Below are 19,361 nucleotides of genomic sequence, written 5' to 3' on the forward strand. Positions count from 1 at the left end.
GTGCAAGTTCTTGATATTTGTAGTCTGACTCACCATAAAACACACACGGCCCTCTTATCATTCACAGCCGCTTTCCAGTGTCCCCTAATACTTACAAGTGTGGTTCTGGACGTCAAATCAAGAGTAAGCAACATTTAGTGATGAATTGGTTTTATCAGTTAACTAAAGTTCTCCAAGTTATTTTTCAGAAAGAGGTTACACTTGCTCAATGCACTGTAGGACTACAAGTAAAATGACTTTAAAGCACATTAATCCAAGTTACACATTCCAAATATAATCAAGACATTCAATTTCAACAGAAGAAAGATCCATAAAATTCTCTACATTGACCATTTAGAGGAAAGTACATGTTTCCTACACTCTGAAGACTAATGTGAGTATAAAGAAATTACCTGTGTGCCACTTAACTAAGGGAGAGGGGAAGGAGAGAAGACTCACCCAAGGAATGAGACGGCACTATACACATGAACTGAAAGTGCATTTGTATTATTTCAGAAGCTCACTTTAGGCACTGCTGAATAACCAATGAAAATAGGTAGTTTCAAGTTTTTCCCTTTAAGTTTGAAGCCCTGTCTCATCACCATCATCTACTCAGAAACACACACACTCTGGAGTTGTCATGATAAAATACAGGCAATTATGTTTATTTTTTAAAAATTCTCCCTGACTGGCACTGGGAAGAAAATAGGAATACCATTTTGGTAATGGCTTCTGAGTTAAAGGAACTGGTTGTATAAATGCTTCAGTATATATGTAAGTCTGACTGCCAGTTCCAAGCTTCAATAAATATTTTAAAACAGGCTATGTAAGAAAAGTGCTTAAAATCTTTCAGCAACCAAAAAATGCATTAGAGTAAAGATTTATTTACATTCCACTGAGCTGTTCCTTACCCCTGGTTTCTCTGGTGGGCAGTGGGCCACCCTCTGAACAGCCATTTACTGGGCAGAGGCCACCTCCATCTCTTGACACTGGTCTAAAATCATCCAGCAGGTGGCACTGGAACTCCAAAGTACTCCTGATCAGCAAATCAAAGGCTCTGAGGCCCCTTTAAGCCACAAGAATCACTTGAAGACCAAACAAGCCCACCAGGTAGAATTCTTTCTGGTCATGCCATTTTGGTGATTTTCAGTATTTACTTTACTCTAATAGTTTTGCTGAGCCATCGGCTTAAACTTTAGACAAAAGAGGAGTTTTAAAAGGAAACGCTCAATGGCGGTGCCGAATCTGCACAGCAAATGAAAAATCATTCCTGAATCCACCTGCACATGCTTGGGAATAAGATTAAACTGTTCATCTGATCACAGAGGGACTCGATATTATTACGTCATCAGCTACTTTTCTGCACTGATGTGAATTCGTATATGCTAATTATAAAAATCCAAAGTAAAAAAAAAAACCAATTTCATTACCATAGTTTTTAATGAAGAGAAATGTTTAAAACTGTAAAGGAAAAAAGGGAACAGGATGGCAAACTCTTAGCAGCAAAGTGGTTAAACAAACTGAAAATATTAATGCACAAACATTAAAATATTAAAGCAGGTATGTTGCGTATAAAATACAGTAGAGAACCAGGAGATGCACTATAGTGACTAGTGCTTAACAGAAAAATGATTAATTTTGTTCTTATATACACAGTTCATTTCCACGGTATTTCCTATATAGCCAGCAAGTTATAGTCTTCAGTTATTCACACCTTGTTCCAACCTGAATTATAAACTCCACACTTACAAATATGAATATTCATTCATAAGGAAAACCAGTATTTCTATTTCAGCAATAAAAAGGAATTTTGAAAGTTAACAGTCTGCTCTAGGAAACCAAGTTTATCTGAAAACGTCAGGGATGAAGATCATCTGTGTAGCAGCCTCCAAATATAGAAACAGTAAAAATAAGACTTAAAATTGCTGCTACAGTGTCTGGTTTTGGATTTAGTTCATCCAATTGATTTTTAGTACAAAACTAGAAATAACCTCTTCTTCATAACATCTATAGTTATCAATATATTTTTCTTCTTTTCAATGTGAAATAATACTTCAAGATGATCTATATACATAATGTTGTCAGTTCAAGCTGTCATATAAATATAAATGCTTTCTTAAAAAAAGTATTTTACAGACAGATAGTGTTATATATACATTGTTCAGTTTGATTTGGGGCAAAAGAAGAAAGCTAACACAAGCTTAAGTGTGACACACAAAATGAACGGTACAGAAATGACACTGAGAACCTGCAGAATGAACTTCAAATGGTAGTGTGATTTTCTATCACTTCAGAGACTTTAAGCAAAAAAAAGAAAAAAAAGAAAAAAAGGCACACTGCTCAACTGTCAAAGGAGTATATCAAAGAACCCCTCATATGGTTAGAACGTAATGTAACATTTAAAAAAGAGAGACAATTTGACCCCAAAGCACTTTTAAATGGTTTGCTGGAACACACCATACCTTAACTCTGTAAATCAAACATCCCATAACACAAATGCTCTGTGACAGGATGTGATGTACAAGCTCTTCCATTCACAATGGAGGATTAAATACTTTCTTGGGAGAGTTCCGCATACATTTTAATGCAAAATAACTTTGCTCTTGACTAGCTGAAATAAAATGCAACTGAAAAATGTTATTGTTATATGAGTAATAATAAGCACAGAAGATTAAGCTTCAAAACAATCAGTGAAACAACTGTGCACATTCTGGCTTAGCAGAATGATAAATGGAGACTCAAGAGGAAACTGCTTCACATTAACTATTCAGCTAATGCTCCTGCCTTGTAAAACCTTTATAAAGGCAACTAAGTTCTTCTGAAGGAGGAAACTCTGAAAGAAAACAACTTGCTGGTTGAATACCACAAAAACAACTAGAAACCCTCACTTTTTTCTATGCTTACTCAGTCTCTTTATATAAAAATAAGTGTTATGTTTCCATCAGAACATTAGACAATTACACCTGTGCTTAAAAAAAAAATTGGTCACTCAAGGCTATTAGAGTATTTTAAAGAGTTTAGATTTCCAGAATGTACAGATAGTAACTCAATATAAACTGCAGCCAAAGAGAAATGAGGATGAACATATCAAATCTTTCACATGGATACAAACGTTATTAACTAGATGAGTTAAGTACTCAAAATATATGGAATGTGATGGTAGATATATGCACATCTACCTCAGAACTAGGAAGGGCAAGAAAAGTTTAATAATATGTCATAGTTCGTACCTTACATTTAGTTAAATATAAACATTTGTTACTTATACATAAAACTGCTTTCAAAAAACAACTAATACATGATTTAGTTGCACTTGTTTTATCTTTTTAAATTTCCAAGTATTAACTTTTCTGTACTGAAACCTGTTCCTTAGTGCACTTTTTAGTTAATGTCTTAAAAAAATTCAAATCTTTAAAAAGTCCCGTCACCTAGTGCATAAATATAAAAATGCCAAAATTAATCCCTTTTAGTTGGATCATATTCTATGTTGACCTTTTGTAATCAATAACCAGAAATGACTTTCTTCTGCCAATGATCTATGATCTGTCCCAGAACATGCCACGCACTCAGGAAAACATCAGGCATGGCAAGCATCTGTAAGTCACAAGAACTGATGAGTTCTGCTTCCTCCACGCATGGCCCCAATGAACCAGGCAAGATTCCATACTGCCTGCCAACAGCTTCCACAAATCCAAGTTAGCTAATTCCTGGAGATGAAGATTTTAAGCTCCTGCTGGCCCTGGACTGCTTCACCCAGCAGCCTTATGTTTCCCACCACAGCACCCACATGCCTCACCACAGCGATGGCACATTCTCAAAGGGACATAGCAGCACATACATGGTACAATAAAGGACAGCGCTACCAGGGCTAACCATCTTAGGCAGAACTTGTCATCACTAGTGTCACATGAACAAGGGTGAGAAAAGTCTCCCTCTGAGTCTGACATACAATGATACAGCATGCTCTCTGCACAAAGCATGCAACTAACTTGATATATGCATCTTCTAACAGGATCTGGAGCATCCTGGCATTTTCCCCTGCCATTTTCTTCATGATTAAACCTTTCCTGGCAGTACACGCAGCGAGAACGTTCCCCATCCTCTTTTCTTCGTTTTGACTTAAATTTTAACGAGGGAGGCTGTGTCTTAAATACCACAGAGTCTTTCAGGGAACTTAACTTAGTTTCATCTCCACAGTGGTAGAGATAGTCTGATTTTTTACTGTCTTGTTTAGAAAATGGAATATTGGAGTCAGTATCATCTCTCTCCAAGTCATTTTTCCACATGTCCGGATGTCTGTAGTCTGCATACCGACGTATTAAGATATCTCGAGGATTTATTCTGACAATCTCATCCTCATCTTGAAAGCTGACGTGTCTGATTGACTTCAAAGGGACCTAGACAAGATGAAAATTGCATAAAGGACTATGACAGTTAATTTTATTTCAGTTTGGTGGAGCAACCCTATCGAGGGACCCATTCAAGGAGCTCCATGACAAAGTTTTGGATGAGATCAACACTTCAGCTGGTGAACCACATCCAATCAGATAATACCTAAAACTAAAACTATCTCCCTGCATGGCAAGAAATTCTGCCATTAGAACTTTGTACTCAGGCTCCAATTTTCCCCCATCTCCAACCCAATGATTTATCTGTAGATTTTGGGCTTTTATTTCTCTCCAATACCGAGATTGAGCCTAGGGCCTTGTGTCTGCTAGGCAAGCTCTCTACCATTGAGTTACACCAACTAACTCTTTGTACTTTTTATCTTGATTCAGGGTTTCAATTAAGCTATCCAGACTGGCCTTGTGTTCTCTTTCCTCTTGCCTAAGTTTCTTGAGTAGCTAGGCGTACCAGTCTGTGCCATGAGATCTGGATTAGACTTTGGGTTTGTATCCCATTACTGTATGAGCCAATTCCTTAAAACAGAAGATCCATCTACTGACTTTGTTTTACAGATTTTTAGTGCCAAGAAGATGGTTGCAACTCTCGTATCTTTAAAAATGTAGAAACGGGTAAAGATTGCTGACTAGAATGATACATGTGAGAGCCTCAGAGAAACTACTGGTAGAAATATGTTTATAAAGTCCTCCTGGTAGGGACTCAGACTGAAACCAGAACTCATTACTGGACACTGGGAGAAAGAAAATGTAAATGACAAGATCGATCATGTTTGGTACACTTGGAAGGTAGAACTTGTACGTAACAATATTTAGCAGACGTGCTGAAAGTGTGGCAGTTTTCTCTTTGCTGCTTTTCATATCATGTGTGAATGGGAGGTAAGTGTATGTGTGCATGTGTGTACGCACATGCACAATGGTGAAGGACTTGTTAAGCAAAGTGAAACTCGAAAGTGGATAATTCCCAGTGTAATTTTATTGCAAACAATAGGGAAGTAGAAGGATTCATAAAGCTAAACTGTGCCAGCATGGACTAAAGAGGCAGGATAGGGCAGGATGAAGAAAAATGTTCAAGCTGGGCGGTGGTGGCGCACACCTTTAATCCCAGCACTCGGGAGGCAGAGGCAGGCGGATCTCTGTGAGTTCGAGGCCAGCCTGGTCTAGAAGAGCTAGTTCCAGGACAGGAACCAAAAGCCACGAAGAAACCCTGTCTCGAAAAATCCAAAAAAAAAAAAAAAAAAAAAAAAAAAAGTTCAATCTCTGGGTCTCCACAAAACAGGTCAAGAGTGCTGTGTGGCTACAGGCATACTCCATCCTTTCAGTAAAGAAGCCTGACTCTGAAGACAGGGCTGAGTTATGTTCCCACAGTTTAAGAGGGAAGGCAAATCTTTTACTGCAGTAGACCATGCTATCTATGGTATTCTATGACCCTGATGGCAATGCTGATAACTAGAGTGAAGGGGAAGCAGGGAAGACCACCAACTCAAGAGGGCAAGAAGAGACAAACACAAAATCAAAGATGATTAATTCCAAGTCCAAAAATTAAGTGAACTGCTTTTTATTAGAGTTTGACATATCTTCATTTCAGTTCCTCAATTCTGTAATGGGACTGTCTATTTCTACTCTATATATTCCCTGACACTGTATTCTAGAAGCCATCACCTGTCTGGTTCAGAGGCTCACAGCTGGAGAGGAGTTTTGTTTCAAGACGAATCATTCCCCAGGGTCATCATACTTTGTTGGGATGACAGTTCAAGACTTGGGAATTAGCACAGATGCTGGAGTGGGACAAACCCTTCAGGACTCTTGGATGGAGATACACATTATTCTCTGTGTGAGAAGGGCATGTGAAGGCCAGAGTGTAGAGTGAAGGATGCTGTGCACTAAATTAACAACCTAAGTTCCTGTTTTGTCCTACCTGGTGATATAGATTCAAAAGCCACTCAGACTGAAGAGAGCTTATGTATAAAGACACAGTAGAGGCATACTCAATAAGTCTCATGTACATGGATGTTGAACTGCTACATTTCAAACCAAGAGATAAACGAACATTACTTACCCTATTTTGGGACTTTAGGCTCCCACACTCCTTAGATTGCCGCTGTACATATTCCATACTTCGACTCTGAATGTCTAGGCCTTGCTGACTGAACGGTATCTAAAATTTCAATGATTTCTATTTTAAGTGGTAGAGTATGAATTTCCTACTCGTAACAAAACCAAGTACAACATACATTTCAATACCTGATAGGTTGTAAAATCACGTCTAACCAGCCCCTTCCCATCAAACACATTAAAACCCCATTTTAATAAAATGCAGAATTGGCCTGGAGATAAAAGCTCAGTAGTTAAGAATACTTGTTACTCTTAACAGAGGACCTGAATTTGGTTCCTAGCACCCACATGATGGTTCACAGCCATTTGTAATCCAAGCTGTTTTCTGGCCTTCACAGGAATCAAACATTATGTATGTTTCCTGTGCACATATGTTGTGCATCACATATGCAGGCAAAATATAGAAATATTTTTTTAAAAAATAAAGAAAAGCAGAATCACTTCTTTCCTATTTTACTCTTGGAAAGAATTTTTGTTGTTATAAAAATGCATTTAAATTTAATTTGTCAAGTAACATCTTGCCCCACACAATCCAATCCCCCTGCAAAAGAACACCACTACTAACAACAATTAACAAAAAAGCAAACATAGAAGATAGGTATGGTGGCCCATGCCTGTAACCTCAGTACTTTGGAGTCTGAGATAGGAAGATCACTGGAGCTTAAGGATAACCTGGACTACAAAATTAGAGTTCTAGTCCAGTCTAGGCTACAAAGTAAAATCCTGTCAAAACAACAAAAATAAGAGGGGGAAAGATGCAACCCAAGAATCTATCAATGGCTGCCTGTAAATACACAACACAGCAGGCCAGGAGATGGAGCATCTGAGTGTGTCAAAACAGGGCTGCTAAGAGCAAAAGAGGCAGGGTTGGGGAAGGATAGGACAATAATCACAATGAGTTTTCTGGAGCGATGGAAATACTATGGAACTGAATAGTAGTGACTGCCCAACCTTGTAAATATATTAAAACACCAAAAAAGGAAGAATTTATGGTATATGAATTATGTTTTATAAAAAAATCATGAGAACAGTCAGTCCAGATAAGATTTCTTAGCTTGAGTTGTAAAGAACATTTAAGAACTGAAGATTATGGTTAAAATTTTATCAGTTTATTTTTTAGAATTTTATAGTTAAATTAAATATACAGAAAAAATAAAGGATATAATGAATTCCCATGTTAATCATTATCAGTATTTCAGTGGTTCTGTATTCTATTGTTTTACTGAGACATTCTGATCCAAACCCTGATACACTTAATAAAAGTGTAATTTGAAGATAGCAACACCCGTTCTATATGAAGTATGAGTTTTATAGATTGAACATATAAAAATTCAGTAATTAACAGAGAAAGGGACCACTATGGATTAAAAGTTCTGGTAAGACTCCATGAAGGAAACACAGAATAAACTATTTGTTAAACTAAAACAATAATAAATGGAGGAGTATTATAGAGAAGAAAATAAGAGCGAAATGTCTTTGCTTAATATAATGACCTCTAGTTAAATAGTAAGTATATACAGTCTTAATGGCCAGGGATTATAGCTCTAGGGTAAAGGATTTGCCTAGCACACACAAAGCCCTGGTTTCAATCCACAGTGCTAGAAGAAAACAAAGCCCCAAATATCCTGAATATTTATTTTATTCTAGGAGTAAACTTTTAAAAGTAAAAATGCCTATTTTCACTTATTATCCCTATTTTACTATCTCAAGTTATCTCAAGTTGTGTTTGTATTGTAGCTGTATCAGTTATAGCAAGGCACACTATGGCCAGCTATTCTCTGCATTCTGACCAATTGTGGTTTTCTGTGACGGTCTCTGCTGCAAAAAGAAGCTTCTTTGATAAGGGCTGAGAGAAATTAAACCGGTTTAGGAAAGTGGCAGGAGGGGGCTCTCCTCTAGAATCTATGACTTTACCAGCCACAGAGAATTCCCTCCTATTCAGTAGACCCAATGTCCAACAGTGTGTAACTGTTGGCTACCCACTGAATATAAGAATCACTATTGCATCTTTCAGAATATTCTCGTCATTATGAGGGTGCTACAACTGGGTAGGCCTACTAATTACTTTTCTCCCTTGGCAGCTTGAATAGCTCCTTCAAATACTATGAGAGCAAGACCACTTTGTACATCTTGAGCAAACACCGGCCTGACTTTAGGAAACAAGGGAAACAACATGAAAATGAAGGCCATGGCACTACACTGTATTGAGAAATAAGGTTCTTTGTGTCTGACCAAACAATCTTGTGTCTTTTGGAGGAATCTATAAACATGGCAGCTAAATTTGGTAGCTAAGTAAGGTAACATTCTAGACCTTATAGTTCAACAAGGCAGCTGTCCAGCCCTTTTGAAAAGCTAGCTTCTCTGTTGTAGAAAAGGATCTGTTAGGCTAACTCTGAAGCAGGCAAATAAATATCCAAAGCATATTAACTCCCTTGCTGAATACTTAAAACTCCAGTAGCCCATTTCATGACCTACTGAATGTAAAGCCTGTGCTAAGATGAGCTTCCACTGCTTCTAAAGTCCTCCTTTAAATTTTGCATTCTGATTTTTATGTAGCACTTCCTTAATCTCAAGTCTTAATCTTAGAAAAGGGACTTTAATTCTAGTTATTTTGAAAAACAAAATAAGGTATCTGCTCTACAAACTAAGGGTCAGATTCTGTACTGTGAGGAATTGTCCATGTTGCCTTTCAGATTCTATCCAAATACAAATGGTATGGAATCCCAACACCAACATGCCGAACAGAGTGTTTTACTCTTGGTAAGTATGAAAACACCATCAATAAACCCTCAATTTTGTATATTGCCCCTTAACAAATAAATGTATAGCTTTAAAGGAAACAAATACATCACATTTAATTCGTATTAAATTCCTATCTATCTTTGTCTATACTCTTGGAGATCAGGACACATTAATGATAAGAGACTAGGAATAATACTATTTATTTAATAAAATACTTTCCCTGGATGCTTTTTTTTGTCATCATTGTTTCAAGCTTCTAGAGGTAAATTCTGTTATTACCCAATTTATAGACAAACTAGGAAGATGTTGTAAGGCATTTACCTAACAAAGGACTTGGTTCCCAAGTTATGTAAAGAATATCCCTTCAAATCAGTAGGAAAAGGCCAGACAACCAAATGTGAGACATGCAACATTTTTGTTAAAAGAATTCCTAAGTGGCTAATAAACACGGGAAAACACACCAGCAATCAGGGATATAAAACTTAAAATCAAATAAAATACTATTTATTTCTACCTAGTGACCATTTCAGTATAAAACAAAAAAGGTTGAGTAATACCAAGTGTCCCAGGAAATGCCAACTCCCTGTATGAATGGCGAATGGGAAGATTACTTCAAACTGTTGTTTTTGAGTAAAATTGACAATCCATAAAAATGTTCTGTGTTTTGTCCCTGGTTTCTTGTATAACCCAGTACATAACTATGTACCCAAGTTTGTGAAAAACATCCTAGATAAAATCCAAGGTATTTTTCACAGTATGAACATTAAATAATCTGGTTGCCACTCTCTGCTTCTTTTCCTTTGTTTCTAATATGTGTGGTTTTCTACCAGATCACATATACACACACATGCCCATGGTGCTCTCTGTAATGGAGACTGCATATCTCTTCTGGAAATCAAATGTGGAATTTCTAGTCTCCTTCTATATATAACAGTTATTTAGAGACAGGCCTTTGGCTGATAGTTAGGTCATGAGAACAGATCTCCTAATTAGACAGAATAGTGTCCTTCTTAGGGCTACCAGATGTTTTTATTTCTATTGTTCCCAGCCAAGTGGGGACATGGCAATAAGGCAACCGGCCAGCTAGGAAAAAAGGCCCTTACAAAAGCCGGGCGGTGGTGGCGCACGCCTTTAATCCCAGCACTTGGGAGGCAGAGGCAGGCGGATCTCTGTGAGTTCGAGACCAGCCTGGTCTACAAGAGCTAGTTCCAGGACAGGCTCCAAAACCACAGAGAAACCCTGTCTTGAAAAAGCAAAAAAAAAAAAAAAAAAAAAAAAAAAAAGCCAGTCCAACGCCCTGTAATCTTGGCATTCTAATTATTAGAGCTGTAAGATTAAAACAAACAAAAACCTTGCTGTTTGAGCTACCCAGTTCATGTCGTCCCACAACAGCTTGCTAAGGTACTCATTCCCTGTCTGCAGCACTCATCCTCCACATCCTTGTGCCCCTTTACAGAGATTACATTAATTTGTCTATGGACATACCACCCTGAATGCACCCAATCTCATCTGACTACCATTAACTGTAAATCAATACCCTTTCTTGGTTTTGTTTTTTTAACCTGGTAAAGACTAGAGGGTCCTGGTGGTCTTCTGTAGCACAACAGTTTCTCTATATATGACATACATACGTATGAACGGTATGCATTTTCTTACCTGGCTGCCTTGGCTTTGCAAGTAAACTCCTCTGGCATTCAGATCTTCAAAGGGTAAAGGTCTTATGTCTGAGCTTCTGTAAGGATCACTGGTAACAACTGTCTCTTGCTGGAAAAGGTGATCTTTTACTAAGGAACGAGAAGTGTCCTCTTCAGTGGTCTGATGGGAGCAACAACACAGAACAACACTTCAGCACAATCAGTAAGTCTATGCCATTAACGTCGCCATGAAAGGCAATTCCCTGAACTCAAAAGTACATGCCAAAATATGAAGAAATTTAGAACACTTAAACTTCATGACTACAGACCTCATTAAAAATAACTCAGAAGAAATGAAGATACAATGATAAAGCCTTTAACTACACTGAGTAGTTTAAATACACAGATGACAAAGAAATTAGGAGGAAAATACAAATAAATATAACAATTTGCAAATTAAAAATAAAAAGCACACAGTACAAGCTATAATGATGATAAAGAGAACAGAAATATGAACACAGTAGTCCATGAACAGAAACATGAACACAACGGTCCGTGAACAGAAACATGAGCAACAGTGGTCCGTGAACAGAAACATGAGCGACAGTGGTCCGTGAACAGAAACATGAACACAATGGTCCGTGAACAGAAACATGAACAACAGTGGTCTGTGAACAGAAACATGAACACAATGGTCTGTGACCATGTTTAACTTGCTAAAAAAGATTTACAGACACTTAAACCACCAATCACCATAGACTAAGAGAGGGCATATACTCAACTAGTGATAGTCATTTAAGACATTTCAAAATATCGTAAACAAAAATATCTATAAAATAGATGTTATGTGAGCGAAATATAGCAACTATAAAACAAAGTCCTGGGTTTTTCCATTTCTTTGCAGTGTAGATTAAACTATTTGCTACTGTCTCCATTAATGTGTAATTATTTGAGAAAAGATTTTGACAGTCAAGTAGAAATGGCTGAATACTGTCACTGACTCAAATTATTACTCAAACTATCCTAAACTAATTTAGAACAATCATTATAGTGTTAGCGAATTTCAAGGTACAAGATGTATACTTTCTTTCTTAAATAAGTTTTGAAGAGTTTTTTAATGCTACTTCTAAAATAAACAAGTAAATTACATAAACTGACCAGGATCTTTTAAATTTATAATTTATTTATTATAAAAATAAAATTTTTGCTCTGGAACCACATAGTCTCTAGTCATTAATTTCTCCAGTATTCACTTTTCTAAATTATAAAATAACTGTAACATCTAGTGAAAAGCAGTTATTACACCAGGAACCAACCAATTAAAGTTTAAAATATACACAAGGACCCACTGCCAAGTAAAGCCAACTATGTCAGACCTGGTTAACTCACATTGTGACCTAATTCTCCTCACAGTTGTCCCAGACTAGTATGATGATTAATGCTAAACTACTGAAAGATGTTGGCTAAACACTGTTATCCAGCAAACATTTTCTGTCAAAATACATTTAAAAATTGGGAAGAGCAAAAAAGAAAAAGAAAGAAACCTATCTGTTGAAGACCTTCAAAAACAAACCACTAAGTCACTCACAAACTGAATAAAGACGATGTAAAAAAACAAATGGTTAAGAAAAAGGACCTTAGGATGTAAATTAAAATGTTCAAACAACTTTTTACTATAAATTGGGTATAGTATCAGTCTTAGAGCTGGCTGGGATACTCATAAGATAGAAATTTAAATAAGCATTAGTTGCATCAACAAAAGGTAATGATATCTTTAACAATAACTTCTTTTACTAAAATACAGTCTAATTGAGAAATCGTTTAGTAATTCTAAATGAAAGCTGGGCATGTAGCCTAGGATACCAGCACTCACTTAGCATGAGTAATGCCCTGGGTTCCATCTGCAGCACAGCAAGGAAGCAACAAAACTTTTTTGTCTAAAACAACAAGCTTTACTTAAAATATGTATCTGAACAAAACAAAACAAAAAACAAAAATGGTTTTACAGCCCAGTACTACTATGCTGACGTGGCTAGAATTCTGTGCTTCTGTGAGTAGAGCAATAACTGAACAATTTATAAGGATACATTTAAATGGGTCTCAGCCAATAAAATAACTAAGGAATCATTTAGATGAGAAATGACCCAACAGTGTTTGAAAGTGCTATCTATAAGATGTATAATAAAACATGTTATTACTTATACTATTATGAAAATCAAACTAACATTTCAGACAATTCTGAAACAAGAAAAGTTTATTTTTATGTTGTTAATTTCTTTTAAAAAAATAGGACTAAGCGTTTACCCTTACTTTTGATAAAAAAATCTTAATTTTTAAAATAATACAAAAATACTCTACCAGTAAACCAGTCACTTTTTAAAAAGTGTAATGTATCTTTTCCCTCTCACCTAATATAATGCACTACAATATTCTACACCTTTGCCTGAGATTTCTAGATTGATGCAGAGCAACTCTCTATGTCTATAAAATGACTTTGTAAATATGTGACCTCTCCATCCACTTTCCAATCTATTTTCTCTTCTCTATACCCACTGTCTGCCTGAAAGCCCTATCTCATGTTAGTGTGATTCAAACTGATCTTTTCAGACTCTGGCCCACCATTTTTCATTAAGACTTTTATTTTTATACTCAAAGTCTTACTAAAAGCCCCAGCTACCAAGGCTGTAAGAAACTGGGCACATGCTATCGCGGCATGGATGAGAACCAGAATCCTCAGAGCATCCTCCTAAGTGACTACACAGCCCACAAGAATGCACTGCAAAGTTTAATTTTATCTGATAAACAAACAAGTACACTATATTGCACTTGCTCAAGAATTTTATCCTTGAAGTTATCACAAATTAGCTTTGAGTAATGTGTGGCTGGATGATATTCGACAAGACAAAACCTTAATTATTAAGTATATATACATATAGTAGTTGAAATTGTATGCTCAGATTTTGTGACCTTATAAAGTACAAAAAAGTTCCATAATTCTTTTGTCCTAACATAATCACAAACATGTTTATAGTACCAGCTCATTTTAGAAATGAGCTGCAATCAATTCCTATTCTAGTCAACAGATCCTCTCAGGTAAATTTTTGATTAAGAATAAACTAATCCCCTCAGATACACCTTTTTCTCTCAAGACAGGGTCTCACTAAATATGTAGCCCTGGCTGTTGTGGAACTCATTATGTCATCTAGACTGGCCTTGAACTAACATAGATCTGTCAGTCTCTTGCTATCTAGGGCCAATGCTTCCCATGATCCCCTTAAGTTTTTAATCCTGCCTCCCATGGTTCCCTTAGGTTTTTAATCCTGCACTTTTCTGAGAGTTTTGTCTAAAACACCACTAGTATATTAATATTCTACTTAAGCAAGCTCAATGAAATAACTGTGATGAAATAGTAAAGAAAGAAGGAATGTCAAGACATATCTGCAGAAAATATATCACAGAAAAACCAGTCCATGTCCTGGCTTAGATAGCAGAAGAACATTCCAATGAAAAGTTAATTTGGCCTCAAGGTACTTTTAAGTTTGTAGAGATTCTTTACTCTTTGTAGATACAGTCTTGAGACATTAAGCAGTAAATCCTTTTTTCTCTCTTTCTTTTTTGGTTTTTTTAAGACAGGGTTTTTCTGTAGCTTTGTAGCCTGTCCTGAAACTCGCTCTATAGACCAGGCTGGCCTTGAACTCACAGAGATCCACCTGCCTCGGCCTCCTAAATGCTAGGATTAAAGGGGTGCGCCACCACCACCTAGTTATTTCTTAAGTAACAACGTTTGTGATCACGGTTATAAAAGACACCAGAAGTCAAACATAAACAAGATGAGATTTTAAACCAAAATAATGGACCTGTTCTCAAACTATTCAAAGATGGCTGAGAAAGAAGTAAATTCTCCCTGGTAGCTCATGGCAAATGATAAAGACACTAAATTGATAAGAACAGGAAGGTGTTCTGCCACCAAATACTCTTCTTCTTTTTTTTTTTTTTTTTTTTTTGGTTTTTCGAGACAGGGTTTCTCTGTGGTTTATAGCCTGTCCTGGAACTCGCTCTTGTAGACCAGGCTGGTCTCGAACTCACAGAGATCCGCCTGCCTCTGCCTCCCGAGTGCTGGGATTAAAGGCGTGCGCCACCACCGCCCGGCCCAAATACTCTTCTATCTAACAATTATGGCAAAGAATGGGATCTTACTCTCTGTGGATAAAAAATGAATATTCAAAATGAGATTTCTGCTCTAACATTTAATCCTTTCGAATTTGACAAGTTTTTACTTCTACTAAGCTGAAAAAAAATTAAACAGGTTATATGCTATGCTTTTAAACTATATTCTAGCTGTCTTTACAAATGATGGTCAAAAAGCAACACATGTGCTAATGAAATGGTTCAGTGGGTAAAAGCTCTTGCTTCCAATTCTGATGACCTGAGTTCAACCCTTAGAACCCACATGATGGAAAGAATGACTTCTACAAGTGTACTGAGGTGCATGCTCCCTATTGCTCTCCCTCTCCTTCTCCCCCCCGCCCCTCCCCCCCCTCTCTCTGTCTCTCTCTCTGTCACACACACACAATCTCCCATGTACCCAATCACTTATTCTCCAAAACTCTGGCATACCCGTCACTAGATAAACTATACAGCATTAGAGTAAATTTAAGAATTCTCTTTCGCAGTTTTAATCCTGGACAGACCTTAGAATAGTGTAATTGGTGGGGGGTGAGGATGAAAAATAATGGTTACTCTATTCTTCCAGAGGACCTGGTGTGGAGAGGGACATCCTATTCCAAGCACCTAGATGGAGACTCACAACCACCTGTGACTTCAGTTCCAAGGCATCTGACTCCCTCTTCTGGCACATGGTGCTCAAACATCCACACACATAAAATACAAATAAGGACTCTCTACTCATCTTAAGGAAGTTAGCATCTCTGTTCACACAACTGTTTGCTATATAAGACATCTCCACAAAACTCAGCAGCTTAAACAACTTCACGACATAAATTGAGTCAGAAATTTGGGAACAACATAGATGTACAAAAGTAAATAATCTCTACAAACTTAAAAGTACCATTAAGTCAAATTTTTTCAATGGAGTGTTCTTCCGTTGTACAAGTCACATTTAAATCAATCGAATGAGTAAAGGAGATTTCCCTCGGTGTGTGAGATGATATCCTGCAGAGAAAGGACTAGGGGTCTGAAAACCCAGCTCAATGCGGCAGAATGAATCTGACCAGCTTCCATCATGCCAGCCTGCCGCTTTAGACTTCAGATCTCTACAATTTTATGAGCCAATTCCTTATACAAAATAAAACTCTAGGCAGTGGTTCCATTTAATCAGGAAGACCTAGGTAAATAACATTATCTTTGAAATTTGTGAGTTGTTAACATGAATTCTAATGATTTTCTAAACATGTTTATGTTTTGAAACACTTTCAAGCCAAACTACTTACTTGTAAATCGTCTTCTCCTCCTTCAGCTTCATTTTTTGATGCTGGGCACCCTAAAATAAGAGGTCAAAGTTAATAAAGCATATATATATATATATATATATATATCGCCCCTTAGATTTCCATATTAAAGGTTGACAATATCATTATAAATATCAGAGATTCATTTCTGGGTTGCCTGGTTACAAATTCAAATACCAGACACTTGTATTTGTTCCTGTTAGAATAATAAAATGACTTCTTCCATCATCTCTTGGCAAATTTCCATTTACCTTCTTTTACAGCTAAGCAGACTCGTTATGTTCTATTTCTCGGGTTGTTTAAGTGATGTCAAAATGTGATTAATTCAGTATTTAAATAGTCTGATCCAGGAAACACAAGCACCCAAAACCAAGATTTTAGTTGTTCAAGTTAAAAAAGAAGTCAAGCTTGACTTACTATGGACAGTCAAGGCTCCACTGATTAACTTGTGCATATCCATGTTTGCTTAAGCTTTTATGGTGTTGAGTGTCTTTAGTTACAATAAATTAATACAAAATGACATGCTGTAGCTGAGTACACGTCATTTATGTTCTAGACATAGCTAGCATGAAGCAGGCATGAGATGAAAAGAAATGTGGTCCTTGTAAAAAGTAGTCTATTTTTGGGATTAAAAAAAGTAACAGAGCGCACGCCTTTAATTCCAGCACTCGGGAGGCAGAGGCAGGCGGATCTCTGTGAGTTCGAGACCAGCCTGGTCTACAAGAGCTAGTTCCAGGACAGGCTCCAAAACCACAGAGAAACCCTGTCTCGAAAAACCAAAAAAAAAAAAAAAGTAACAGAAATTTAGTAAGTTTAGAGAACTTTGGTGAGGAGGAGGATATTAAATTTTTAACAAGACAGGCTGAATACAGCAACAGTAACCTGGTGAGGCAAGTGAGCATTTCCTCCTTAAACATAAACTGGCACAACATTCTGAACCTCATTTACTCCATCTTAGAAAAAGAAGTATTCTCGTACAAGAGCATTTAAACCTGTATTCATACAGGTTTTTTTTAAAAAAAAAAATCAGCTCAAAATTTAAAATATATTACTTTGAGGAGTTAGGAATAATGATTTTTCTCTTTAAATTACTTGTTTTATAAAATTTAGGTAAACAATTAGAATCAACTGGGCAGCTTTAGAAAATATGCCAAAATTAACCAGCTTCACACACTTATCAAAACATATTCAGTATTAAGCATTTTCAAGCTCATCTCTAGTTTTCTCCTAAGTAGTTTATTTCTTCAAATTCCTCTAAATTACCACCTTGCACTTTCCTACTTTCTGTCTGCTTGCTTTTCCCAGACACAGTCTCATTATACAGCCCAACCCAGGAAAAGCTTGAGCTCTCAACCCCCTGCCTCTGTCCCTGAGCACAGGGCTAACAGTCACATTTGACCACACTGATGTTTTTTATTATTAAAGGTTTTATCCTTCTCAATTAGAAAAAAAATATTGGTTATTATCTCCTATGGGAAGAGATGGGCTTAAATATCATCTTTTTTTTGTTTAAGCAAACACACATCAGAACTATGGGAAAATAAATTCTCCATTTAGAATCTCCATGTTTGGGGCTGACCATCATTTAACAAACTGGTAAGATATTAAAGGGGACAGATGAGATTGCGGCCTCTGCCAAATTTCAAGAAGACCACAGAGTTTTATAACTGAGTATCTAGAATCTAGATATATATGAGTATTACAAGGTTTCTTTCTACCTCATTAAAGAGAAAAGAGTGTAATATTCCATGACACACTGCTGACAGGCTCTTCACCTGGTAGCACCTTCACCTGGTATCAAATGCGACTGGACAAACATAAAGAAACCAAGCAGCCTTCTCACTACTCATTACCCTTTACTTACTATGTCCTTTCAAAGTGTGGGCACGTTAACAGACAACCTTACTTGATTAAAGGACACAACTACTTTAGGTCAACATCAAAGAAAGAATAAACATTTACTACTATCTATATATAAGGTGTAAACATTCAGAAAATAATAAAAAAAAAAAAACAACCCAAAACACCCTACCTTGAGAAATATCCTCTATAGCTCTTCGAATGCCTCGATCAAAAGCCCTGGCATCAGCAGGACTTTGAAAGGTAAGGCCGAACTTCTTGTCGTCGATCTTCCAGTGGTGAAATGTGGGAGTGACCTTATTATAAACGAGGTCTTTTTTAAGCATACACTCCAAAACCACCTGCCAAAAGCCAGGTGCCAAAGTTAATGAACACACAAAATGCACCTAATGTAGCTTTGACATAAACACTGAGGACTATAAATACAATGAGCGTTTTTAAATAAAATGAGCTACTGAATGTAATCTTCACAAAGTCAACTTAATAAAGGGACTAAGGAGATTGTAAACAGAATGTGAATTATGCTATCATTTAAAAGAATAAACACTTATTCTGCATACAAAACTTCCAATAGAATACACTTAAAATTGTTTTTGAGAAAGTCTGGGAAAAGAGACACAACAGAAGTGGTAATAACAATATGACTTTTATAAACCACTCTCCCTTTCTCCTTGTGTTTCTGGGTATCTAACAAGCGCTCCACCATTAATTACATCTTCCAGCCGTTCCTCTTCTACTTTCTTAAGAGACCCATTACAGAAGCAGATCTAATACTTACTTGCCATTTTAGTAGCTTGGTTATTGGTTATAAAACTTTTTCCCACTTTGAGACAAGGTCTCACTGAGTATGTCTGACTGGACTGAAACTTCCTAGAGAGACCAGGCTGGCCTCAAGCTCACAGACCGCCTGCCTCTGCCTCCCAAGTGCTGGGACTAAAGACATGTGCCACCATGCCTGGCACTGGGTTGCTAACTTCTCAAAGCTCTAGCTTCCTCATTTTGAAAATAACAGCATTAAATACATCCTATAATTTTGAATGAAAATTTCATGTAATTTGTGGGATAATGCAGCTTTGTTTCTTCATATTTTATTTTTTCTGAAATGGTTCAGGGAAGTAACAATAATAGGTAAAATGACTTCCTCCCTTTTACTTGGGTTATCG

General features: G+C 36.8%; 1 protein-coding gene across 2 annotated transcripts in view; it reads right to left on the reverse strand.

The window, feature by feature from the left end:
- Window positions 1-2,277: 2,277 nt before the first annotated feature.
- The window catches only part of Spred1 (sprouty related EVH1 domain containing 1), a 71,286-nt gene continuing 54,202 nt past the window's right edge, over window positions 2,278-19,361 (reverse strand). For both annotated transcript variants that reach the window (XM_057781054.1, XM_057781055.1), the window contains exons 3-7: window positions 18,371-18,539; window positions 16,321-16,370; window positions 10,893-11,051; window positions 6,439-6,537; window positions 2,278-4,376 (exon numbers count right to left, since the gene is read on the reverse strand). In XM_057781054.1, the coding sequence (XP_057637037.1) occupies window positions 3,729-4,376; window positions 6,439-6,537; window positions 10,893-11,051; window positions 16,321-16,370; window positions 18,371-18,539 (1,125 nt within the window). In that variant the 3' untranslated portion in view covers window positions 2,278-3,728. The remainder of the gene's footprint in view (window positions 4,377-6,438; window positions 6,538-10,892; window positions 11,052-16,320; window positions 16,371-18,370; window positions 18,540-19,361) is intronic.

Source organism: Chionomys nivalis, chromosome 9 (assembly GCF_950005125.1).
Source record: "Chionomys nivalis chromosome 9, mChiNiv1.1, whole genome shotgun sequence".
In the NCBI taxonomy this organism is placed as follows: Eukaryota; Metazoa; Chordata; class Mammalia; order Rodentia; family Cricetidae; genus Chionomys; species Chionomys nivalis.